We start from the raw sequence: 25,890 nt of genomic DNA on the forward strand, positions 1-25,890 counted from the left end.
GTAAAATTTCAGGGTTTTTTTTTTTTGGTACAAGGAGTGAATTCACACGCAGTTCGTAAAATTTCAGGGTTTTTTTTTTTTTGGTACAAGGAGTGAATTCACACGCAGTTCGTAAAATTTCAGGGGTTTTTTTTTGGCACAAGGAGTGAATTCACACGCAGCTCATGTAAGAAACAGCGAACTTGCCGCAAGGCGTGGATTCTAAGCCAGTCTTGCTACCGACCATCCCTCACACCCTAAGTCATTAATCAAATAATTACGTCCCATATTAAGCCCCCGGAGCCACCCGAGAGCCCACTCAGCTCCCACCTTCGAAGAGCCCGCAGTCTGGCCAACTCCGAGGAAGAGTGGAACGCAGCCCAACAACGACTGTGGCGGCCAAGGACCCGCGCCGCACCGCGAAGGTGCGTCCAGACACGGCTCCCCCGCGAGGCTCTCAACTCAAAGGTCGCGAAAGCCGAAAACCACACTTCCTCTCTCCTCACTGGTCGAAAGCCACGACTGGGACCGGCCCTCCTCTAAATTTTGCTCCTTTACTGGCCGCCAGGGACTAGTCGGACGCAATCTAACCCTCCCGCCTCTGCCTAGAAAGAAACTGCTCTCAAAATTACTTTTTTTCTTGGTGTCGCCGGCAGGTTCCTCCGTCCCCGGGGAGACCGCGGCGGAAGAAGGGGGCTCCGGAGTGGCCGTTTCCGGGGAGACCTCCGTAGGTCCTTCGCCATCAGCAGCAGTTGAGGGAGGTAGCTGCAACGCGGACTCCGGTTCCTCAGCCATCTTGCTCAGTGGAAGGCGAGGGCGGAAGTGGTGGCTCGGCGGGTTCAACAGTGGGCGGGCTTTACGCCGGTGGCGTCGCTAAGGAGGAGCCGGGTGGTGGGGGGGGAAGCCAACCCAACGGGGAAAGTTGGGAGTTGTCGGTTGGTCCTCCACGTGGAACCTGTCGCAGAGCCCTGACTGCTAAGAGCGCAACTACGCTTCGCACAGCAACAATCCTCCGGAAGAAGTCTGCGAACCACGTACCCGCACGCCGCCAAGTGCGCATGCGCCGCTCCGACTAGCCGGCTCGGGGCCGGAGATGTTTCCGCTTCCCTTCGCGCCGGCCCCGCCCCGGCCCCGCCCCGCGGCTCGGGAGCGCGCGCGCGCGCGTGCGGGAGGGGGCGGGTGGGGAAAGATCGCCGGCGAGATCCCGAGGCGAGGCTCGCGCGCCCGCCCCCGCCCTGGCCCCCAGCGCCCACCCGGTCGGCCCGGCTCAGCCATGATCAAGGCGATCCTCATCTTCAACAACCACGGGAAGCCGAGGCTCTCCAAGTTCTACCAGCCCTACGTGAGTATCCCGGCGCTGCCGATCCGCGCGAGGGGGAGTCGGTGGCGGCTGGCAGCGCCCTCAGGGCGACCCCTCAGGCGCGCCGCGGCCCTCCGCGCACCCCCGGCCGCCTCGCGCCCCCGGGCTGTCAGCCTCCCGCCGGGGCAAGCGGGATGCCCCCCTCCCGCCGCGCTTCTGTCCTCCGACGTGGCTCTGCCCCGGCGGCTCCTGCGCCCGTCTGTGGGCTGGGCGGCTTCCCCGCGGAGCGGGCGAGGCCCGGGGGACTTCCCGGGGCCGGGGGCCCTCGGCGGTCGGGCGGCCGCAGCCCACCTGCGCCCGCGAGCCCACCGGCGCTCCGGCCTGCCCGCCGCCCGCGGCTCGGTGCGCGCCGAGCGGCCGGGCTCGCCGCCCCACCTCCCCGACTCGCAGCCTCCGCGGCCGCTTCTTTCTCTCCTCCTGTGGGCAGATGGGCTGCTGTTTTCCCGGTAGTCCTCTCGTCCGCAGGAACTTGGGCTTCCTGCTTTCGCCGAAGCGCTCGCTCTGCACGGTCTCTCCTGGGTGCTGCCCTTGCAGCCGTCGGCCGCCCAGCGTGACTTCCAGGTGTCTCCTTATTAGAGAAAAAGGTCAGGGAGGACCGAACACTGCTTTATGGGGCTTTTCCCCTAGTGGCCGTGAAGGAGGTCCTGCAGGAATAACTGGCGACGTTTGACCCGTGACAGCTGCGACCGTCCCTTCCTGAAAGTTAGGATGGCAGCCGCCGGTTTGGCTTTTCTCTCCCTAGGGAATGGGGTCTCGTTTGTAGCTGTTTTACTTACGAAGAATGGTCGTATTCGTAAAACTCTCCGTGGAGTGTAAATGGTGTTGCCAAAAAAAAAAAAAAAAATGCAGGAGGTTTTAAGGGGGGGGGGGGTAAAGATAAGTCATTTCTCAATGATTGAGGGAGGGTTACAGACATAGGTTCCTTCCTGTCTGAAGGCAAAATTCACCACTAGGTAAGACGTAAAATTGAGCTGTCAGTGTTAAGGAGCCATGTAGAGGTATTAACTATTGGGTCAGTATCGGGGCATTTTGCTTATAGTCAGAAATGAACTTTCAGTTAAATACTGAAATTGTGCCAAGGCTAGCACTTCTGTGTGGATGAACCCCACGTGGAAATGATGCCTGCCGTTAAAAATTAAATGTGAAAATGTCACTTCGCTTAAAATGATAATGCAGTCTGTGGAGGTGTTAGCTGAAGTGAGAGATCTTGAGCTTATTCCTCATTTCCTTAAGTAGTTTTGCTTCTGCTGGTGATAAAGAATATTTTCTTCTGTTCCTGTTTGGTTTTAGTATAGTATAATTCAAATACTAATGCTCTTGTTTACGAACTCTGTATCATTTTTTCACCCAGAATAAAATCATAGTTGATCCTTCTGAGTGGGAAAAAAAAAATGCCCTTTGCTGTATATTGTTACCCATTTGCCTAAAATACAGTATTGGTTTTTATTGGAGGAATCTTTTTCTTAAAACCGTATTCCCTAGGTCATCTGTTGGCAGGATAGAAAAGGTATTTTGCAATACTGAAACAGAAATCAAAGATGTGTTTTTTCATAGCTACACTTAATAACAGTATTCAAAATAGTAAGTTTCCTGGCTAATTCATGATATCAATGTAACCACTCAAGTAGTGTAGAATCTACAGAAAGATGTATTTAATTTGGAAATCCAGGAATACATCTTTCTCTTGTCCAAAGATGGGAGTAGAAGTACCTTTTACCTTTGCTGAGAGGTAGCAGTGAAGGTTACTGTGGGAAGGCACTGGTGCCTGGCATCACTGGCAATTCTCGTGTCATTTTTGGCCATTGCGTTAGTGACAGTGTTCCTGGGGACAGGGAGCTAAGAGGTGTAAAAAGACGAATCTAGTGCTCACTGGACATGTAGAAGTGGGAATGCCAGGAACTGTATCTGTGCATTAGTCTTTCCTAAATTGGGTTTTGCCAACTATGTATTTGTTTTTGTTGGTCAAGAGTACTGTAACATAACTTATTTCAGGGCAGAAATCTTTTCCATTCCTTTATGCCATCAGCCAGTTTGTCAGCATATATTCATTTCATGCTTACCATGTCCAGGCAGTGTTTTAAAATCTAGAAATGAACAAACATAACTTCTGCTCTTTCAGCAGGGGGATGGACAAAGCTAATAAGAAGTAAAATATATATATACCATGTCAGATAGTAAGTAGTAAGTGCTGTGGAAAAAATAAAGTGGGGTAGGGTGACAAGGGAGTGTGAGGATGACAACTTAAAATAGGATAGTCAAGTAAGTCCTCACTGAAAAGGTGACATTTGAGCAAAGACTTGAAGTAGGTTAAGAAAGCTAGCCTTGCAGGGATCTGAGGGTAGATCATTCCAGGCAGAGGGAGCAGCAGATGCAAAGGCCCTGAGGATGGAATGGCTATTTGCAGATCCTGTCCTGTTTGAAGAACACCAAGAAACTGCATGGCCAAAGCAGACTATGTAAGGAAAGAGTATTTGGAAATGAGGTCTGTTTGTATAGGGCTTCAGAGTTATTCTATTCTCACTGCCTGGAATGTCCTTCCCTTGCATTACCAAATGTCCAGATTTGACCTCTTCTTCCACGTTTAACTCAAAGATCACTTAAGCATTTCCTGAAGCTTTTTATCTTGCTGGATGACTCCTCTTGGTTCTTAGAATTTTATTTTTATCTTTATTATGGTACAGTATTCGGTTTCGTATCCTATAATTCCTTGGGGCATCCTGTAGATTCCTTGAGAGGAGGTATCAGGTTTTGGATATATTTGTGTGACCCCTCGCAATCAACATTTGAATTTTGAAGATAGAAAGCTCTCAAAAGTCTTTGCTTAATGTATTCATTAGATTCTCCTAGCCTAATATGGAGTTTGGGTTAAAAGTGACTTCCTAAGGCTCCTTCCACCTTTTAAAATTTTGTCCTTCATTAACTGGAGGTTTTAAGAATTCATGCCTTCAGGATAAAAGCAATGATGGAATAGCTGTTACTTCAGCTGTTTCTGTTTTAAGTTGAAGAAGTTTCTAAGAAGTATGTATTCAACAAGACTGACAGTTTTGAATGTAATTTATTAAGCAGCCCCTAAGGGTGTGGTCCTGATAAGATGCTGAGATTTGATTCCAACAATAATGGTTTAGCACTAAGCAATTTGAAAACTGTTGAACCATTTGCCAACCAGTTGCCCTTATTGCATTGGATTTCCATTCCTCATTTATCCTTTTTTTTAAAAAAGAGTTTATTTATTATTTATTTTTTAGTAATCTCTACACCCAACATGGGGCTCCACCTCACAACCCGAGATCAAGAATCACGTGGTCTTCCAACTGAGCCAGCCAGGCGCCCCGTCCTTCCTCTTAATACAACAATTTATATGTTCATCTTTACCCTTTAATAAGTGCAGATTTCTGTTTCCTGCTGTAATAGATTATTAGATTTTTTAGATTTGATTGTGCCTTCCAGCTGCTGTGAGGTGTGATATATATGAAATCACACATCTATTTTGCTAAACTGAAGTTTTTGGTTCATTCTGCTAGAGTCAGATATTAAGAATTCAGGGGTGGACTCAGAATGTTGTCACCTCTTGTTTTTGCCCTCTATTTCCTTGAGCTATGACTGCAGAAGTTCAGGTGTTTTTTCTTGGTTTAATTGTTTCTTTAATTGTTGGTTAGCCCCAGCAACTTGGCAACAATAAACTTTAGTCTTTTAATATTTGCTTGGCAATATTTGTGTATTACAATAAAGAACTAATGAGATGTATAGCTAATAAGCCAGATTTATTTTTTTTTTAAGCCAGATTTATTTTTACATAGCCATCAAACAAAACCCTTGGGTTTTGATTCCTTTGTTATTAATAAACCATGACATGTCACTATAAATAAAGTGAACATGTTTTTCTTTTATATGAATTATAGTAGTTGTTTCCACAGATACGAAAGATTGTGCGTGTATAAAATGCAGTGTTCATACATGAGTTACAAACTGTTATATATATGAATTGCCTCAATTTTCTTATAAACTAAATCTGATTATTATTGTCAATTAAATGCAAGCCCTAGAAGGGACCAAAGATTTTCTTTCCTTTTTTGAATTTGTTGACATAAAAAGCAAAATTTATAAATATATGTAAGTTTTTTTTCCTTTTTAAATTTTTAAGAAAGATCCATCCATGTATACTGGTATCTTAGTGACTCTTGAGACTGTGGCAGATGGGATAGTTAAACTTCTTTTTATGATCAAAATATAATTATAAACAGTTCTAAGCATTAAGGTGTTAACACATGTTAACATACACTATTTGAGCTGTTTTGTTAAGAAGAGAATTCCAAATGATTGATTTCTTTCCATATTAATTAGGATGCTTTTGACTGCATAAATAAGGTTTTATGTAGTCTGACTTAAATTTGCTTGAAAAGAACCATATTAGGATACATAATAGGAAGTGCAGAATAGTAGATTCCAAAGTTATTTGAGTCAGCAAATTAATGACTTCATCACAGATCCAGTTTCTTTCTCTGCCTTGCTCTTCCCAAAGTTGTTATTCAGAGGCTGGTTTCCTCCTTGAAATTAGTGGTAACCAATTCAGTCTATAAGCAGGGTGTGATCTGTTCCTGCCATCCTAGAGTATATCTTCCCCTTCAGTCTGGTTAGTTCTACCCAAGATTAAATAACAGCTTACACTGGGGTGCCTGGGTGGCTCAGTCGGTTAAGCGGCTGCCTTTGGCTCAGGTCATGATCCTGGAGTCCCGGGATCGAGTCCCGCATCGGGCTCCCTGCTCGGCAGGGAGTCTGCTTCTCCCTCTGAACCTCCCCTCTCTCATGCTCTCTGTCTCATTCTCTCTCTCAAATAAATAAATAAAATCTTTAAAAAAAAAAAAATAACAGCTTACACTAATCAGGACCCACCCTTGGAGCTGAGGGTGGACACGTGAATGAATTTAGTATTCTGTTGGAAAGGTGTAAGAGAGGAGTGGATGTTGGGTAGGCAAAGAGGTGTCACTGTTCCCTCTTGAGTAGTGCACATTATTTCTTTTGAATAGATACTATTATTTCTTCTCTCATAATTTTACATTGCTTCTGAGGTGGTTAATACCAGGAAAGACATATTGATAATATGTGGTTCTGAACATGTACCACAGAAGATCTTAGTTCAAGGTATTCCTTATATCAAAGGGTCATTGAAAAATTCAAATTCTAATATAATCATAATTTTTGTAGGAAGTATCCTTGACGTCTTGCTTTTAAAAAATTAATATTAAACCTGTTGAAAATTGTAAAGAAGGAAATAAAATGTTTGGAATTATAGTGATTTTCGATTTTCATGGAAAGGTTGTAAATAAGACAATATTAGAGGTCATTCCTCTGCCTTTCAAAGAAGCAGAAGGCCTTGTGTAGGGTGGCTGTATTATGTTTCTTTAGTAAAGTTGTCGACTTTAAATTACTTAATTTTTAAATACATTTCCTTTTTTGTGATTATGTGGAAAATATTTAAGTATTAAGATTGCTAAGGTCATCTTAATTTCACCATTCATAGTTAACTATTAACATTTATTGTATTTCCTCCCATAATGCCCCAGTGAAGAATATACATGTTTTAGACATTAATAGCATAAAATGAATGCATTGAAAATGTTGGTGGATTTAAGAACATTTGTGGCTTTAAGATAACCAAATATGGGGGCACCTGGGTGGCTCAGTCGGTTGGGCGTCTGCCTTTGGCTCAGGTCATGGTCCCGGAGTCCTGGGATCGAGCCCCATGTCTGGCTCCTTGCTCAGCGGGAAGCCTGCTTCTCCCTCTCTCTGCTCCCCTGCTCCTGCTCTCTCTCTGTCTCAAAAACAAAAACAAAAACAAAACAAAACAAATATGGTGATGTCTGGCTATTATGTTGTTAAAATGTTTAAAAATACATTAATGTAAATAGCATTTAGTAATTTGCATTCATTGTTTTCTCTGTGTGTGTCTTTCTTTTTACAAAATTGAACTTATATATGTGACCTGGGTGTATGAGGGCCCTTCCGTTTTCTCATCCCGAAGGGAAATCTTTGCTGATTTTCTTTGGGAAGTCAAAGAATTCTTTCTTGTCTGGAGCACTTAGAGTTGTCTTTGTCCTTGTGAGTTGTGGATGTCTTCACCATTGCTGCTAAACCAAGGTGATTGTGAGTTGTAGTCCACCTAGACAAGCCAGTCTTCTTCCAGCCTCTTAAAACTCTCACATTGGGATAAATTATACTTGTTCTTTCCTTGCCCATTCTGCCTTATCAGCCTTCCCCTTACCAAATCCTTTGAACTGACGTATAGATACACAAATTTTTTTTTACAGAAAGATCACACAACCCTCAGAAGGCTATTGCAGGGTAGGGGGAATGAAGGTCAGCATTCTGGCTAATAGGTGGGACGTTCTGAGACTTCAAGCGGAGGCACTTCGAGACAGGGCTTTGAGAGGAGGGGGGGTCTTTTTGGATACTCCCTGACCTGTCCGTTGTACTCTCCTTTCTCTCGTGCCCAGCCCGTATTTCTTCCACAAATATTTGTTGTTTGTGTGGCCCTGTTCTAAAGCACAGGTAATGTTGTGATGACTAAGACAGATAACATCCCTGCACTACGAGTTTTACATTCTAGTGATAGGACATAGACAATAAACAAACTATGTATAAATTGTGACTAGCCTGAAGAAAAATGAAACAGTGATGGGGGAGAGAGACTATTAGATAAGCGCATCAAGGAAAGCCTCTTTCAGGACGTGACATTTAAGAAAAGAACCGAATGAGGTAAGGGAGTGTATGAGAACTGCTGAGGAAAGAATATTTCAGGCAGAAAATGGTGCAGGATCCCTCCAATTCGGGACCAGAGTAGGTGTTGAGGAATAGCAAAAGACAAGCTGGGTGATCACAGGGCAGAGTGGTAAGAGATGAGGCTGGAGAGAAGGACAGGGCCAGCCCCTTTCTCATCTCTCTCAGTCTGATGACATCATCCCCAACATGCTCTCTGTAAGAAGAGGTATGTCGCCTCGAATCCCATGTGTAGTTTGCACAATTGAACGGTGCTTCTGGCCTCTACAGAGTAGGCACTGGTGCTTTCTTCTGCTCAGTCATTTTCTTCTCTACCCCAGTTATCGTTAGGCTCCACAGAGTGGGAGTGCTAGCCCAGCAAATGAAGGTAAAGTGACCACCCCACTTCTGTGCAGCCTCGGTACTAAGGATCAAGCTGGTTCCATTTCCTAAGTCACCTGTGAAGTCACGAAGAAAAGCATTTATTTTTCTCAGATATCTCACAACCTTAATTATAGGTGAGCACAGTTTATATGAAGCCCAGTAGACCACCTCTATTATTGCGCTGAGAAGCGTTTACGTCTTTCCTGCCTTGTTTGAAGCCTGGTGTAATTCAAGAATCACTGGCTGTCAGTCATTGTTCTCTTTGTTACCCAGGAGGAAAGGGCTCTTTTTCAAGGTGTCAGACCCATTAAATTGTTTTGATTTCTGTGTGCTATCTAATTAAATGGGGAAGAGTACCAGTTCATCCCACCACACATATTCTATTTCCTGTCATTAGTATGTCTTAATGTGACAGTTCCAGGTTTTTTTTTTTTTTTTAATGGTTCAGCTCTTTTATTTTTTTAAGATTTTATTTATTTGCGAGAGAGAGAATGAGAGACAGAGAGCATGAGAGGGAGGAGGGTCAGAGGGAGAAGCAGACTCCTTGCCGAGCAGGGAGCCCGATGCGGGACTCGATCCCGGGACTCCAGGATCATGACCTGAGCCGAAGGCAGTCGCTCAACCAACTGAGCCACCCAGGCGCCCAGTTCCAGGTTTTTTAAGATGGAAAAATATACATAAAATTTACCATTTTAAGCATACAGTTCTGTGGCATTATGTACATTCACATGGTTGTACCACTGACACCACTATCCACATCTGGAACATCTTCATCTTTACGAATTGAAACTTTGTACACATTAAACACTGACTCTCATTCTCCCCTTCTCCCAGCCGGTGGTTGGCTGGCAACCACTGTTCTATTTTTTGTCTCAATTTGACTACTCTAGGAATGTCATAAAAAAGGAATTATACGGTATTTGTCCTTTTGTGACTAGCTTATTTCACTTAGTAGAACGTCTTCAAGATACACCGATGTTGTAGCATGTGTCAGAATTTCCTTACTTTTTAAGACTGGATGGTCCCTTATATGTATGTGTGCACTGCATATTGTTTACTTGGATGGCTTTAACTTTTTGGCTGTTATGAATAATCCTGCTACGAACATGGGTCGTTAGGTATACAGGGGAATATAAATGTACAAGTATCTGTTTAAGTCCCTGCTTTTCCTTCTTTTTCCACCCCGCAGTGGAATTGCTGGATCCTCGGGTACTTCTGTGTTTAATTTTTTTGAGGATGTGCTGTACCATTTTCCATAGTAGCTGCACCATTTTACATTCCCACCAGCAATGCACAAGGGTTCTAATTTTTCCACATCCTTGCTGATACTTGTTATTTTCAGTTTTTTTATTACAGCTGTGGGGTAGTATCTCATTGTGATTTTCTTTTACATTTGTGTAATGACAGTGATGTTGAGCATCTTTTCATGTGCTTACTGATTATATGTCTTTGAGGAAATGTATATTAAGTCCTTTGTCCATTTTTTCCCTGGTTGTTTTGTTGTTGAGTTGTAGGAGTTCTTCATATATCCTTGATACCAGTCCCTTATCAGAGACATGATTTGCAGATATTTTCTCCCAATCCATGGGCTGCCTTTTCACCCAAGCGATGGCATCTTTTTTCAAAGGATAAGGTCCTTTGATGCATGAAAGTTTTTAATTTTGGGAAGGTCCAGCTTATCTTTTTTTTTGGTCTCTGGTGCTTTTGGTGTCATATCCAGAAAATAATTTGTAACGATTGCATAATAGTTCATTGTATAATGTATCATAATTTATCTAGCTAGCCTACTACTGTGGACTTTTATTTTGAGTAAGGTGGGTTTTTTTTGATGACGATTAAATAAGAAAATACTTACAGATAATACAGACTAATAACAAAATTAATAATAACAGATACCTTTATTATTACTACTACTTTCCACTTCCTGCTGTTGGTTGGAAGATTATGTAGCTAAGGAATTGTAGAATATTCCAGAGATTGTTCTCAGGTATTTTTTGCATTTCTGCAGAAAAGATTATCCCTTTGTAGGCTTTGTTTTGGAATGAACTTCTTTCTTATTACAGAATACAAAGTCCTCCAAAATTCTTCTGAGAATAGTTTCATAAGGAGACTTTTTAGGAGAAAGTTAGTTAATAAAACTTGCCCTAGCTTTTTTTTTGAAGAATGACCTAGTCTTTAAAAGATACAATTCATGGGGCACCTGGGTGGGTCAGTCATTAAGCGTCTGCCTTCGGCTCAGGTCATGATCCCGGGGTCCTGGGATCGAGCCCCGCATCCCGCTCCCTGCTCTGCGGGAAGCCCACTTCTCCCTCTCCCACTCCCCCTGCTTGTGTTCCCTCTCTCGCTGTGTCTCTCTCTGTCAAATAAATTTTAAAAATCTTTAAAAAAATAAAAGATAAAATTCACCCATTGAAAGTGTACAGTTCAGTACAGTGTATTGTATTCACAGTTGTGCATATGACCATCACCATAATCTAAATTTAGAACATTTTCATCGAACCAGTTGAAACCTAGTACCCATTAACAGTCACTCCCCAGGTCCCACTACCCCCTATTCCCTGGCAACCAGTAATCTAGTTTTCTGTGTCTAGAGGTTTGTTTATTCTGGATGTCTCATATAAATGAAATCATGAAATGTGTAGTCTTTTTTTTTTTTTTTTAAGATTTTATTTATTTATTTGACAGAGAGAGAGACACAGCAAGAGAGGGAACACAAGCAGGGAGAGTGGGAGAGGGAGAAGGTGATTTCCAGCCAAGCAGGGAGCCCGATGCAGGGTTTGATCCTAGGACCCCGGGATCATGACCCGAGCTGAAGGCAGATGCTTAATGACTGAGCCACCTGGGCACCCCTGAAATATGTAGTCTTTTGTGACTTGCTTTTTTCACTTAGAACGATGCTTTTAAGATTCACTGTGTTATACAGCATGTATCAGTACTGCATTCCTTTTAATGGCCAAATAATATTCAGTTGTATAGATAGACCACCTTTTATTTATCTCTTTGTTATGTGATGGATGTTTGGGTTATTTCCACTTTTGACTACTATGAATAATGCTGTGAACATTACATTCGTATACAGATATTTGTGTGGACATTTGTTTTCTTTCTTTTTTTTTTTTTTAAAGATTTTATTTATTTATGTGACAGCGAGAGCAGGGAACACAAGCGGGGGGAGTGGGAGAGGGAGAAGCAGGCTTCCCACTGAGCAGGGAGCCTGATGCGGAGCTCCATCCCAGGACCCCGGGATCATGACCTGAGCCGGAGGCAGACGCTTAACGACTGAGCCACCCAGGCGCCCCTGGACATTTGTTTTCATTTCTCTTGGGCATATATCTAGGTGTGGAATTGCTATGATAACTCTAGTTGTCTGAAGAGCTGTCAGTGTTTTCCAAATTGTCTGTACCATTTCACGTTCTCATCAGAAGCATATGATGGTTCCAGTTTCCCCATATCCTCATTAACTAACTCTTGTTACTGTTCCTTTTTTGATTCTGACCATCCTAGGGGATGTCAGGTGGCATCTCTTGTGATTTTGATTTGTATTTTCCTAATGATGAATGATGTTGAGCATCTCTTCATGTGATTATTGGCTATTTGCATATCTTCCTTGAAAAAGTCTTTTCAAATCCTTTGCCCATTTATAAGTTGGGTTGTGTTTGTATTCCCGAGTTGTAAGAGTCATTTATGTATTCTGGATGCAAGTGTCTTATCAGGTATATGATTTACTTATATTTCTTTCTATTCTGGTTGTTGCCATTTTCCTGCTGATACAATTTGTAGCACAAAGATTCTTAATTTTGGTGTCCAGTTTATTTTCTTTACTCGTGCTTTTGGTGCTATATCTAAGAAAGGTTTGTGTAATCCAAGGTCATGAAGATTAGTACCTGTGTTTCCTTCCAAGAGTTTTGTAGTTTTAGTTCTTATGTTTAGGTCTATGATCCATTTGGAGTTAGTTTTATATATGACCTGAGGTAGGGGTCTAACTTCATCCTTTTGCCTGTGGCTGATTTTCCCAGCACCATTTGTTGAAAAGATGACTGTTCTTTACTCATTGAGTTGTCTTGGTCTCTTACTCCAGCTACCTGCCCCCCCCTCCAATTTTACCTTGTACTTGAGTTCTCGGACCTTTCAGCTGCCACCATGGTTCAGACTCTCTCTTTAAATATTTTAAACTCTGTCACCTTCTCAGCTATGTGTTTTTTAAATTAAAAAAAAAAAATAGGGTCTTTGCCACTTAAACTGGGAGATAGTATAGTGGGTGGTAGTTTTAGAGTGTTAATAATAGCTACCATTTATTGAGCACTTTATTGTGCTAAGTGGCTTTAATACATTTTTATACATTGTGAGGGAAGATACCAGAGGGTTTGTCTCTAAAGAAATTTAATGAAGGATCTGGGCCAAGTACTAAAACTCTTTCCGCTGCGTTTGGGATTTAAGGTAGCCCCATTCTCATTGCTTGTTCTTTATGCACTCGGGCTAAAGTGAGGCCTACTCACAGAGCACGAGGTCTCTGTGCAGACTTCCTGCTTGGGAATCTGGCAGAAAACCCACACTCGCTGAATTTTCTTTGCTGGGACCTTTTCTTTTTCATGATTTCTAAATGTTGGGGTGTTCTCAGGCTTAGCCTTCATACCTCTCTTACTTTTAATGAAAAGTTAACTAATTGTTTCTCATATATGCACCTTGCTGTCCTGATCCCATGCTTTTGCCTAGTTTTTTTTTTTTCCAGCTTTGAATGCCATCCAATTTCATATTCTCTATTCTTTGAATTTGTAAATTCTACTTACTCTGTAAGTCTCTTTCTAGACAATCTGTCTCTTCTTTGAAGATGATGATCTTGCTATTGAAAATCATTGTTCCCCTTTACCTCTTGTAGTATGTTATTTGTATAATTCTTACGTCAGGAATTAATTGCTCTCTAACTTTTATTACAATGCATCTATTTCTCTTTGGGAATATTAAAAAAGGCAAGATACAGACACTAAATAAAAGTTTTAAATGGTTATATTCATTTTATTTCTTGTTTTAAGCTCTCAGAGAAAAGGATCTGTTTCTCTTTCATCTTGGAAATCCTTGATATTCTAGCATCTAGCAGAGACAGTGAGTGCATTTTTAGAAAAAATTCTCCGAGTGTGTGTGGGAAGGAGGGAGGAGGATTATGACATATTTACTATTTGACTAGAGGGACGTTTTGGTTTTAAAGTTGCCTTTATGACATATGTATAAGAACAGGGAAGGAGGGGCACCTGGGTGGCTTCTGCCTTCGGCTCCGGTCATGATCTCAGGGTCCTGGGATTGATCCCCACTTCAGGGTCCGTGCTGGGCAGGAGCCTGCTTCTCCCTCTCCCACTCCCTCTGCTTGTGTTCCTACTCTCGCTCGCTCTCTCTGTCAAAGAAATAAAATCTTAAAAAAAAAAAAAGAACAGGAAAGGAACGTAGGAAAAGAGAAAGTTTTGTTAGTGGGTTACTGAGTCTTTAAAATTAATTTTCATTAATACATTAAGAGAAGTATTTATTCATTTATTTTTAAGAGAAGTATTTAAAACAGTAAAAGTTGTTGCCTTTATGTAACTCTAGGTGTCTTTAGACTGATGTAATCTAGGCGTTGTGACCAACTGAAATGTGTCTGTTGACTTCTGTGATGAAGCTATAGTGTTAGGAAATCAGTTCTGCCTGAAGCAAGCTCCAGGCTTCTTTATGAGAGCTATTAAATTAAATTGATTAATAAAGAAAGGGAAATTGTCTTATGTCAGCAGAGACTTGATTTGTTTAATCTTAGACTTTGGATGTTTGATTAATATTGTAAGGCATTCTTTCTGATAGTGATTTTCTTAGATGAGTATTGCTGGCATTTTAAGAAAGATGATTATGAGCGGCAGTCTTGAAGTTTATGTGAGAAATTATTTTCACTGATAAAATAATAAAACATAGTTAAGGTTTAGTTTACATAATCTGTAATTTGTTTATAAACAATAACAGTGCAAAAAGGATAACTTTCCTTAAAAAAAAAACTCCTTATAGGATCTTTACACCTGTCATTAGAATTCTAGAGCTTATTTTATAGGCAATCCCAAAAATAGATGTTTTAAGTAAGTCATTGTTAATCCATGCTTATTATGTGCCAGGTATTGTTTTTAAGAGCTTTATGTATTTGAACTCAGTCCTCCCAGCAACTGTACGAGGTAGATATTATGTTATTCATGCTATAAATGTTATGTTATTCAGGCACAGAGAAGGTAAGTAACTTGTTCAAAGTCACAAATTTAATAAAGAGCATATCCAGGAACAGACCCATATAGTCTGGTTGCAGGTTCCATACTCTCCTCCCTTCCTTCTTTATTTTTACTTTGTTTAACAGTTATACAGACACATAGCTTAAAGGATCTAACAGTTTTTCTGTAAGGCTTATTATGAAAAATAACATTCTTTCATTTCCCCCTTCCCACAGGTAAGTACTTTTAGCTGATTACTCAGTATTTACGTATCTCTAAATAATGTGCTTATTTTGCTGCCTGATTTTTTTTCAGTTGCTGGCATAATCTATTGACTTCTGCTATTGAAAATGTTTATTTAGCTCCTCACCCTCTCCCCCCCCCAACATCTATATCCTTCCCAGTCTTCTCACTGTTATTTCATAATATTGGTTAGAGCAGTATCTGGTGTTTTCATTAATTTCCTGTGTAAATGCTTTTCTCCCCTGAACCATGTTGTAAATTGTGCTAAGTTTTTTCTCTCCTCACGGTTTATTTTCCTTGGAAATAAACAATCGCCTTTTTCTTTGATCTAGTTTTTTATTTACTTATCACTAATTCACATTTTTGTCAGTTGTCTCAATCATGCTTCTTCCATCAGCTTCATGTTCCTGAAGAAATCTCTTCTGGAATCTTTTGACTAGGCCCAATCTAGACCTGTTGGATGGTAGATGTCTCTGTTATCTTTGGAATATCGTTAGCCTGTTTTTATATTGGACCTCCTGTTGCTTGATTGCGTGATTTATTACCTTACCGAGGTGGAACATGTCCTCCAGTAACTTCTTGAGAAAGGCCATAAGGAGGTAGATTATTTGAGACCTTGCTTGTCTGCAGAGTCTTACTGTAACTTCACATTGTCTGTTCTATAGAATTCTAGGTTGGAAATAACTTTCCCTCAGAATTTTGATGGCATTGCTCCATTACCTTTTAGTTTCCAGTATTGCTATCAAAAAGCTTGAAGCAATTTTGATTACTTTTTCTTTGTGTATGATCTATTTATACTGTCCAGCAAGTATGTAGACTCTTGTTTTTCTGCAATTTCTAAAGTGTCACAGACTCTTGTTCTGAGGCTGTTTTTATTAGTTGTGCTGAGTACTTGACGAGCTCTTTTATTCTGGAAATTCTTTTTCTCTCTGCTTGAAAAATTTCTCCATTTTCTCTCTTCTCATTTTGAATCTCTTTTTATTCAGCATTCCTCTTGACTTCTATTTTTCTTATTCCTTCTCTTCTGTTTTCTGTCATTTTGCCCTTTGGCTCTATTTTGTGGTTGACTTATTTACCAACTTTATTTTCCAGTGTTTCCCCTGAGTTAAACAATTTCTCCTTAAATTTTTAATCTCCATGAGCTCCCTTTATAATTTCTGAATGTTGTTATTTTATAGTATGCTGTTTTGTTTTATAGTTGCAATTTCTTTATTACTTCTCTGATACTAATGATAAATATTTTAAAATTTTCTCTGCCCTACTTGGTTTGTTTTCTCTGAGTTACTTTCACTCTGTATTTTGTCTTTATGTCAGAGCTGTCTTCAGGTGTCCAGTAATCCATGATTGCTCCTGTCTAAGGGTAGGATTCTAAAAGCTAGTTAGAAAGTCTGAATCCATGATTAGGAGTTGCCGGTATGAGCTGTACTTGAGAGTAGCAGGCTAGGCAGCTTAGCTGGTGTAAAAATGGCAATTGCTGGGGTGGGAGGATGGGTTAGCCTGGTGATGGGTATTGAGGAGGGCATGTTCTGCATGGAGCACTGGGTGTTATGCACAAACAATGAATCATGGAACACTACATCAAAAACTAATGATGTAATGTATGGGGATTAACATAAGAATAAAAAAATTTTTTTAAAAAATGGCAATTGCTGTTAACAATCCCCCAAATCTTAGTGGCTTAACACAATAAAAGTTTATTTTTCACATCAAGTCCAATATTGGTGATCCTGATGAGCTAGAAACATCTTCGTGGGCATTTGGTGGTTCTTGAGGAAGGGATCAAAGGAACTTCTACATCTAGTTAACACGGGAGATCGTGCAGGAGTTTTTATATTTTTAACAACCGGTTCACCGGGAAGGAAAGAGCTGTAATTTGTAGCATTTGCTACATGGTGTCGGTACCCCCATCCTGGCCGGTTTTCACGCTGTCAGCATGGTGTTACAGAGTGCAGAACTGGGAAGAGAGAACACAGGTATCTTTCAGTTGTGGCAGCTCAGTTCCATCGCAACTACCAACCACATTCCACTGGCCAGAAGCTGTTTGGGTGGGTCTACGTTAATTCAAGGAAAAATGAAAAATGTTGAATTGTGTGTCTGGGGAGGAAAGGAACTACATTCTGGTGAACAAATAACAGATTCTGCCTTTGTTGGAACTCCCAGTGTCATTATCTGGGAGTTGATAATGACAACTAGAGCTAAAGTAATGACAGAGAAGTTTGTGCCAGGTTCCTGCCTAGAGGGTGAAGCAGGCCTGGCTTAGGTATTCTGGGAACTGACTGAAAAAAGGGCTAGCATCAGGTATGTGTACATTTTCCTAAATTCCCTGTTTTCAGTACAGTGTCTGTATTTGCTTTTTAAAGATTTTATTTATTTGACAGAGGCAGAGCACAAGCAGGGGGAGGGGCAGAGACAGAGAGGGAGAAGCAGACTTCCCACTGAGCAGGGAGCCTGATGCGGGGCTTGATCCCAGGACCCCAGGATCATGAGCTGAGCCTGAGGCAGACACTTAACCGACTGATCCACCCAGGAGCCCCTGTATTTTCTTTTTATTGCCTAGTGGCTTAAAACAGCACAAACTTGTTATCCTACAGCTCTGTGAGTTAAAGTCTAATATGGGATTTACTGGTCTAAAATCAACATATCATCAACACTGCATCCCTTTCTGAAGGCTCTAGGAGAGAATCCATTTCCTTGCCTTTTCCAGCTCCCAGAGGCTGCCTGCATTCTTTGGCTCTTGGCCCTCTTCCTCCATCATCATAACCAACTGAATGGCATCTCTTAGATTATTCTCTGGTCACGTCTTCCTCCGACCACAGCCCAGGAAAGGCTCTCTGATTTTAAGGAGCCATATGATTAGCTTAGGTCCAATGAGATAATCTGGGATAATCTTCCCAACTCCATGTCATTACTTTAGTCACCCCTGTAAAGGCCTCTTTGTCATGTAAGGGGATATATTCATAGGTTCCAGGGATTAGGATGTTGTCATCTTTGGTGAGCCATTATTCTGCCTACCATAGTACCCCTTGCTCTCCAAAGACCCTCTGTTTTATCTACTCCTTGAAATATGTTTACAGACTTTTCTTGGGGATGGCAGAGGGAATTTAGTGGTCCTTCTACCTCTGAAGCAGTCCTCCTTATTTTACACTCCTCTTTTCATCTTCTCTTCCAGAAGTACCTAACAGCGCCAATTCTTGAGCCTTTGGCTATTTTGGGATACAGATTGGGTTAGTTCTTGGGCTTCCCTGTCACCAATTTGGGGTTAAGTTTTCTGAGATTTTCTTAATACTTGACCCCTCATTCAGCCACTTACTAAATTCTCTTGCCCTGTGTTCTTTCTCATTTTCCTCATCCTCGTGGTTTATGCCCTTAAAAAAAAAAGGAAAAAGGAAAAAATTTTGATACTGTTTTAGCTGGGGTTTGAGAAGGCCACAAAAATAGATGTTTTTGTGCATTTAATCTACTGTCTTAATTAGAGTAGAGCTCATACCTTTAACTACTACACCATACTGCCTTTCCTTTATTGCCCCCCCCTTTCAGAGTGTGTCATGTAACCCTGATGTTTGAAAATATAAATGAATGTGGATCCCATCTTCTACATCCGATATTCATTTATTCAGTGTACTTATATTGGCAACTCTATGCCAGCCACTCTGTTCAGCATTTCAGATTTAAAGATTTGGAAGGGGTCGGAGTCTGATAGAATTCAGTTATCTACAAAGGAAATTTGAGCACACTGTTAGAAGTATATGTTAGGAATAGAAACAGTACCATGGAAGACCTGAGGAAAAAAGAACTAATTTTTCCTGGGAAAGTAAGAAGAGACTTGACAAACCATCATGTTTGATCTGAGTCTTAAAAGGCTGTTGCTACGACGTGGATGGAACTGGAGGGTGTTACGCTGAGTGAAATAAGTCAATCAGAGAAAGACATGTATCATATGACCTCACTGATACGAGGAATTCTTAATCTCAGGAAACAAACTGAGGTTTGCTGGAGTGGTGGGAAGGGGGAGGGATGGGGTGACTGGGTGATAGACACTGGGGAGGGTATGTGCTCTGGTGAGTGCTGTGAATTGTGCAAGACTGTTGAATCTCAGATCTGTACCTATGAAACAAATAATGCAATATATGTTAAGAAAAAAAAAGAAGAAGATAGCAGGAGGGGAAAAATGAAGGGGGGAAATCGGAGGGGTAGACAAACCATGAGAGACGATGGACTCTGAAAAACAAACTGAGGGTTCTAGAGGGGAGGGGGGGAGGATGGGTTAGCCTGGTGATGGGTATTAAAGAAGGCACGTTCTGCATGGAGCACTGGGTGTTATGCACAAACAATGAATCATGGAACACTACATCTAAAACTAATGATGTAATGTATGGGGATTAACATAACAACAACAAAAAAAGAAGATAGCAGAAGGGGAGGAATGAAGGGGGGGAATCAGAGGGGGAAACCAACCATGAGAGATGATGGACTCTGAAAAACAAACAGAGGGTTCTAGAGGGGAGGAGGGGAGGAGGATGGGTTAGCCTGGTGATGGGTATTAAAGAGGGCACGTTCTGCATGGAGCACTGGGTGTTATACACAAACAATGAATCATGGATCACTACATCAAAAACTAATGATGTAATGTATGGTGATTAACATAACAATAAAATTTTTTTTAAAAAGGCTGTTGCTAGATAATGGGGTGAGAGTAGGAAAATAGGAAGGGAGTGCATAGTGAGAGGTTCAGTGCGGTTGAAGTGGATTGTGTAGGAGAGAAGAAATAGATGATGAAAGCTCAGAGATAGGTCAGGATTCAATTTTGGAAGGTTTTGTTTATGGCCTGTTAGGGAGTTTGGATGTTACGTCAGATGGAAACCAGAGGACTTTAAGAAATGAAGTAACAAATACTGTTATTTAGGAAGTAATTCTGGTGACATAGGTGAGATGGTTTGGAGTGGAGAACAGGTGGCAGAGTTAATATTTAGGTGGCTCTTACAGTATTCTGGGTAAGAATAAGAATCTGAGTTGAGATAGTATCTTTAATCCAGGTTTACTGTTGTTTCTGCAGTTGAATTAACAGGGCTTGGTGACCCAGTAGACATGGGAAGTCAAAGGAAAGAAATCATCAAGATTTCTGGCTTAAGAGACAGGATGAATGGTAATGCCATTAAATGAGGTTAGAAATATAGTAATAAAAATGGGTTTTGTTGAGAGGTACAAACTTCTAGTTAGAGTGAATATGTCACAGAGATGAAAAGTACAGCCTACGGAATGTAGTCAGTAACATTGTAATGATGTTGCTTTGTGATGGTGACTACACTTACTGCGCTGAGTGTTGAACAATGTATGGAATTGTCAAATCACTTTTTGTACACCTGAAACTAATATAACATTGAATTTAAAAAAGAAAGAAAAACAGATTTTAGAAGAAATGGTATGTTTTGGTCTTTCACATGTAAGTTTTAATATCACTTTATGGATCATAACTGGAAATGTCTGTAAGCTGGAAATACCTATTACCAACTCAGAAAAGAAGATAGGCTTCTCTTAAGCACTAGGGATATAGGAGAATGAAAGATTAGGGAGATAGCATGGTCAAAGCCACAAGAGGAAGTAAGGTCATCCAAGGGACATTGTTTAGCTCTAGATGAAGACTAGAAGGAGGTGGTGGAGATAGATGATCAAGCAAACCTAAGAAAGGAAGAGGGTAGCTGTCTGATACAGTGCTTTTTCTTCCTTCCTCCCTCGTTCTTTTGAATATTTTTATGAAATATTGAATAGATACAAAATAAATGTATATATTGAATATCTGAAAGATATAGGAACTAATACTTTAATTGCTGTGTGTTCACTATCCCCTTTCAAAAAAAAATTACCAGTACCCTTGAAGTCTTTCTGCACCTCTCATATTCTATCCTGTTCTCTCTGTATTTAAGAGAGGCACCACCACCTTGAATTTTTAAAAATCATTCTCATTTTTGTTTTATGACATTTTTGTCCTCAAACAGTTCACTGTTTAGTTTTACATGTTTTTGAACTTTTAAAAAGTAGAATCATAGTATTTATATTCTTCTATGACTTGATTTAAGAAAAAATTCAACATTTCTAAGATCATTACTGGTGTTTTATATAGTTTTAGTCATTCATCTTCATTGCTCTGTGATATTCCATGCAGGAATGAAACACAGTTTATTTATACATTTTTGTATTGGTGGACATTTTACATTGTAAGTTTTCTGCTGTTACAAACAGTGCTGCTATAAGCATTCTTGTAAACATCTTTCTGAATTTCTTTAGGGTGTAACTAGGAGTTGAATGGATACCTTTGTCCTTGGGTATGTTCATGTTTGGCTTTACTAGGTAATGCTTGTGTGTTTCCAGAAGTGGTTGTACCAATTTACAGTTCTAATAGTATGAGTGCTTTGTTGCTCCATATTCTTGCCAATACTTGATATTGTTAGACGTATTTATATATCTTCACTGATAGTTAAGTATACTTAATGTTGTCATCGTAGTTTTTAACTAGTAGGGTTTTTTTCTTTTTTCTTTTTCTTTTTCTCCTGTATGAAGTTGAACATCTTTCATAGTTTATTTACCATTCTAATTTCCTTTTCTTGATGACTTCCTAAGTTCTCTTTTGCCAAGTCATTTTTATTTTGAGATGTTTATCTTTTTCTTACTGACGTCTGTTTTTTATATATACTGGATGTTATTCCTTTGCCAGTTTTTATGTACTGCAGCTATATTCTTTGCGTTTGTAGCTCTCATTTCTTTTTCTGGTGTCTTTTGATCATTAGGAATGCTTGCTTTGGTGTGATCAAATTTGCCAGTCTTTTTCTTTATGGTTAGCCTTACTTTGTGTCTTATTTAAAAGTCTAGCACTATTACAAGGTCATAAAGATATTTTCCTATTATATTTTTAAAGCTTTATAGTTTGAGCATTGACTTCATTTTAAACCAGCCTGGGAGTGATTTTTTAGTATAATGTCAGAGGCCTAAGTTTATTGTAATAAAACAGAACAAAAACAACAATTTTTATTCTGGTACCATTCACGGAAATGTCCTTCCTTTCCCTACTGTTCTATAATGCCTAGTCTATGTTTTAAATTTAATTACCTTGTATTTGTGTGGGTGTGTTTATGGTTGAATTCCATTAGTCAGTTTCCCTATTTCTGCCTCAATATCATGTTATCTTAATTACTGTGGCTTTGTAATAATTCTTACCTGCTCAGCAGGCCCTCTTACATTCTACTGGAGAGTGTCTTGTCATTCTTGTCTTCTGATTTAATATATATGTTTTGGAATCAGATTCAGGTTTTTAAGTTTCTCTTTCTATCTCTTGGGATTTTGAGTAGAATTACCTTGATCCTTTGGAACATTTTAGAGAAATTGAGTCATTCAATCTATAATCACTGCATTTTTCCATTTACTGAACTCTTCTTTAATTTTTTTCAGTAAAGTTTTGTATTTTCTCCATAGAAGTCTTGCATTTTTTGTTTCAGTTATTCCTAGACACTGCGTGTTTTTTGATGGTATTGTATGTAGTATCTTTTAAAATTTTTATTTTCCATCTGACAGTTGGAAAAGTTTAGAATTGCAACAGTTTTGCGTGCTGGCTCTGTCTTGTTATATCTGTTAATTTTAACACATTTGTGTAAATTGTATTAGATTTTCCACATGGAAAATCTTGAGTTCTGTGAATGACAGTTTTATTTCTTTCAAATTCTTTTATCTCTTATTTATTTTTCTTGTTTTTCTTGTACTGATGACAGCTGATATGGCACTGAATAGGAAAACCATTATCAGTTAACCTGTCTTGTTTCTGATCTTAAAAGGAAGAAATTGTTTAAACATTTTGTGAATATGTTTGCAAAAGGTGTTTTTTGGATAGTCTTAGTTAGAGAAAGTTCTTTTTTTTTTTTTTAAATTTGCCAAGAGTTTTTTTTTTTTAATTCAAGAATTGATGTTCAGTTTTATCAGATGCTTTTTCTGCATCTATTGAAGTGACCTATGTTTTCTCCCTCAATCTGTTAATGTAGAGAATTACATCAGTCTGTTTTCTAATAATAAATCAACCTGACATTACTAGAATAAACCCATTTAGGTCATGATGTATTAATTTTTAAAAATATTTTTGTATCTATGTTTTTTGGTGAGATTGGCCTGCAGTGTTCATTTCTCATACAGTCCTTGTCTGATTTTGTGTCAATGTTAGGCTCAGAAAATGAATTGAGGATGTTAATTCTTTATCTGTGCTTTGGAAGAGTTGTGTAAAATTGGAATGATCTGTTTCTTGAATCACTGGACACGCTTGGTGTTAAAGCCATCAGGGCTTGATTTATTTTTGGTGGAGAGATTTAAAATTATTCTTTATCCTCTTTATGATAATAGGATTATTAAAGTTTTTCTCTTTCTCCTTGGGACCATTTTATTATTATTATTATTATTATTATTATTATTATTATTACTATTATTATATTTATTTATTTATTTTTAAGGAATTTTGCCACTTCATCTTAGATTTTTAAACTTACTGGCTTATTATGTTCATCATATTAACTTTTTATCTGTTAGATTTCTGCAGCATCTGTGACTAGGTCTCCCTTTGGATTATTCATTGGTAGTGTATAGAAATACAGCAGATTTTTGAGGGTTAATTTTGTATCTCGAACTTTGGTAGACTTGTTTATTAGCTTTAACAGTTTTTTTATGGATTCTTTAGACTTTTTTGGATATATGATCAATCTGTCACAGATGTCATCTGTGAATACAAATAGTTTTACTTCTTTCCAATTTGAATGCCTGTTTGGGATTTTTAAAAAATCCTTTTATTTTTTTATTTTTTATTTTTTATTTTTTAAAGATTTTATTTATTTACTTGAGAGAGAGAATGAGATAGAGAGAGCATGAGAGGGGGGAGGGTCAGAGGGAGAGGCAGACTCCCCGCTGAGCAGGGAGCCCGATGCGGGACTCGATCCCGGGACTCCAGGATCATGACCTGAGCGGAAGGCAGTCGCTTAACCAACTGAGCCACCCAGGCGCCCCTAAAAAATCCTTTTAATTATTGATTCTTTTACCTAACTGCTGTGTGCTTAGAGAATATAGTCTTTATGAAACCAGTACTTTGAAATTTGCTAATCATTCTCTTGATTTTCTTCATAATTTTATTTTCATTACATATATGTGTATCATTAAATAATATTTACTTTTGCATGTTTTTGAAATTTTTATGAGTTGAATGATTACATGTCATTTTGATACTTGATTTTCTCCCCCTGCTATAGACTGAGTTGTGTCTCCCTGTCACCCCCAAATTCAAATGTTGAAGCCCTAACCCAGTTTGAAGGTATTTGGTGCTGGGGCTTTGGAAGATACTTAGGTGTAGGTGACGTCCTGAGTGTGGGGCCCTCATGGTACTAGTGCCCTTGTAAGAAGAGGCAGCAGACAACTTGTTCTGTTCTCTCTCCCCACCATGTGAGGACACTATGAGAAGAAACTGTCTTCAAGCCAGGAACAGAGCACTCGCCAGAAACCAACTATGCTGGCACTTTGTTTCTTATTTAAAAAAATTTTTTTTAATGCTGGCACTTTGATCTCGAATCTCTAGCTTCCAGAATCTTGAAAACAAATTTCTGTTAGTTAAGCCACCTAGTCTGTGGTATTTTGTTATGGTAGCCCAAGCTAAGATACGTTCTTTTTTTCATATTAAGTTTTTGAGACTCCTAAAAAAAAAGTTTTTGCGACTCCTTCATATTTATGGATGTAATTTACTTTAATTTTTATTTGTTACAGGATTCCATTCTGTGAATATACCATAATTTATCAGTTCTGTGATTGGTGGACCTTTGGGCAAGTTTAGCTTTTTTTGTTGTTACAATGCCTTGAGGTACATTCTTCCACACGTCTCTTGGTACACAGTTTATTATGTATATGTAATTGCCAATATTCTGTTGTTTTTAATCTTCAAAAACAGTGGTTTTATATGGCTTAGTATAGTATCTAGGAATGGAGATGCTGGATTATAGAACTGTTTCCTCGAGTGATGATACCATTTACCCTCCCACTTGGTGGGATGAGTTTCTTTGGCTCCACATCTTTGTCCACATGTGATATTGTCAGACTTTTACACTTTGCTAATGTGATGCATGTGGAGTTATTTCACTGTTACTGTTACTTGAATTGGTAGTTCACCAGCGAGGTTTAACATCTTTTCATTTTTTTAGGAGGGGAGGGACAGCTGGAGAGGGAGAGAGAGAATCTGAAGCAGGCTCCATGCTCAGCACGGAGCCTGAGGTGGGGCTCGATCTCATGACCCTGAGATCATGACCTGAGCTGAAACCAAGACTCAGACACTTAACTGACTGAGCTGCCCAGGCCCCCCATGTGTTTCATTTGTTTATGGACCATCATATTTCCTTTCCTGTGAAATTCCTATTTGTGATTGTGCCCAGTTTTCTATTGCAGTGTTTGAGAAGCTGACTCTTTTTTACTGGGATGTGAACTGCTCGGTGAATTTGATAGTTATTGAGCAAACTTTTGGTTTTAGGCTATGCTTGTATGGCTAATATGGATGGATTCATCTCAGTTTGTATTTAAACTTAATTGGAAGCTCTAAACTTCGGTATTTTCCTTCCAATAAAATATGGATTAGCTGCATGAATCATTTATAACTTTACCTCTCTGTTTCAGTTTACTCATGTGTAAAACGATGGCCTTTGACTAGGTAATATCTAGTGTCCCTTTTACTAGTGTCTTTAATTCATCTGTCTAGTATTTTTCTTCTTGGTTTTTGAAATTTAGAAATGTTAGTTTTATTGTAGCAGCAAACTATAAAATGCTGGTCTTGTTTTGTTTTTGTTTTTTGTTTTTACATCGAAAAATGATGGGTTTTGTTTCTGTGAGATGTGATATGTTAGCTCTCCAAGGACCTCTCTCATTGATGAATTTCCCTGACAGATATTACTGCCTTTTACT

General features: G+C 39.6%; 2 protein-coding genes across 6 annotated transcripts in view; one reads left to right on the top strand and one right to left on the bottom strand.

Annotated features, from left to right (window-relative positions):
* The window catches only part of ATG12 (autophagy related 12), a 14,163-nt gene extending 13,158 nt beyond the window's left edge, over positions 1 to 1,005 (bottom strand). Inside the window, exon 1 of one of the 3 annotated variants that reach the window (XM_035013954.1) lies at positions 612 to 1,000. In XM_035013954.1, coding sequence (XP_034869845.1) covers positions 612 to 774 — 163 coding nt within the window. In that variant the 5' untranslated portion in view covers positions 775 to 1,000. Of the gene's footprint in view, positions 1 to 611 lie in introns of all 3 variants that reach the window. The other 2 variants (XM_035013955.1, XM_035013956.1) reach the window with 2 other exon arrangements.
* Positions 1,006 to 1,039: 34 nt separating this feature from the next.
* The window catches only part of AP3S1 (adaptor related protein complex 3 subunit sigma 1), a 137,491-nt gene continuing 112,640 nt past the window's right edge, over positions 1,040 to 25,890 (top strand). Inside the window, exon 1 of one of the 3 annotated variants that reach the window (XM_035013952.1) lies at positions 1,040 to 1,321. In XM_035013952.1, coding sequence (XP_034869843.1) covers positions 1,073 to 1,321 — 249 coding nt within the window. In that variant the 5' untranslated portion in view covers positions 1,040 to 1,072. The remainder of the gene's footprint in view (positions 1,322 to 25,890) is intronic. The other 2 variants (XM_035013953.1, XM_035013951.1) reach the window with 2 other exon arrangements.

The sequence above is a fragment of the Mirounga leonina genome, unplaced genomic scaffold (genome assembly GCF_011800145.1).
Source record: "Mirounga leonina isolate KUSES-001 unplaced genomic scaffold, KU_Mleo_1.0 Mir_168, whole genome shotgun sequence".
Classification (NCBI taxonomy): domain Eukaryota; kingdom Metazoa; phylum Chordata; class Mammalia; order Carnivora; family Phocidae; genus Mirounga; species Mirounga leonina.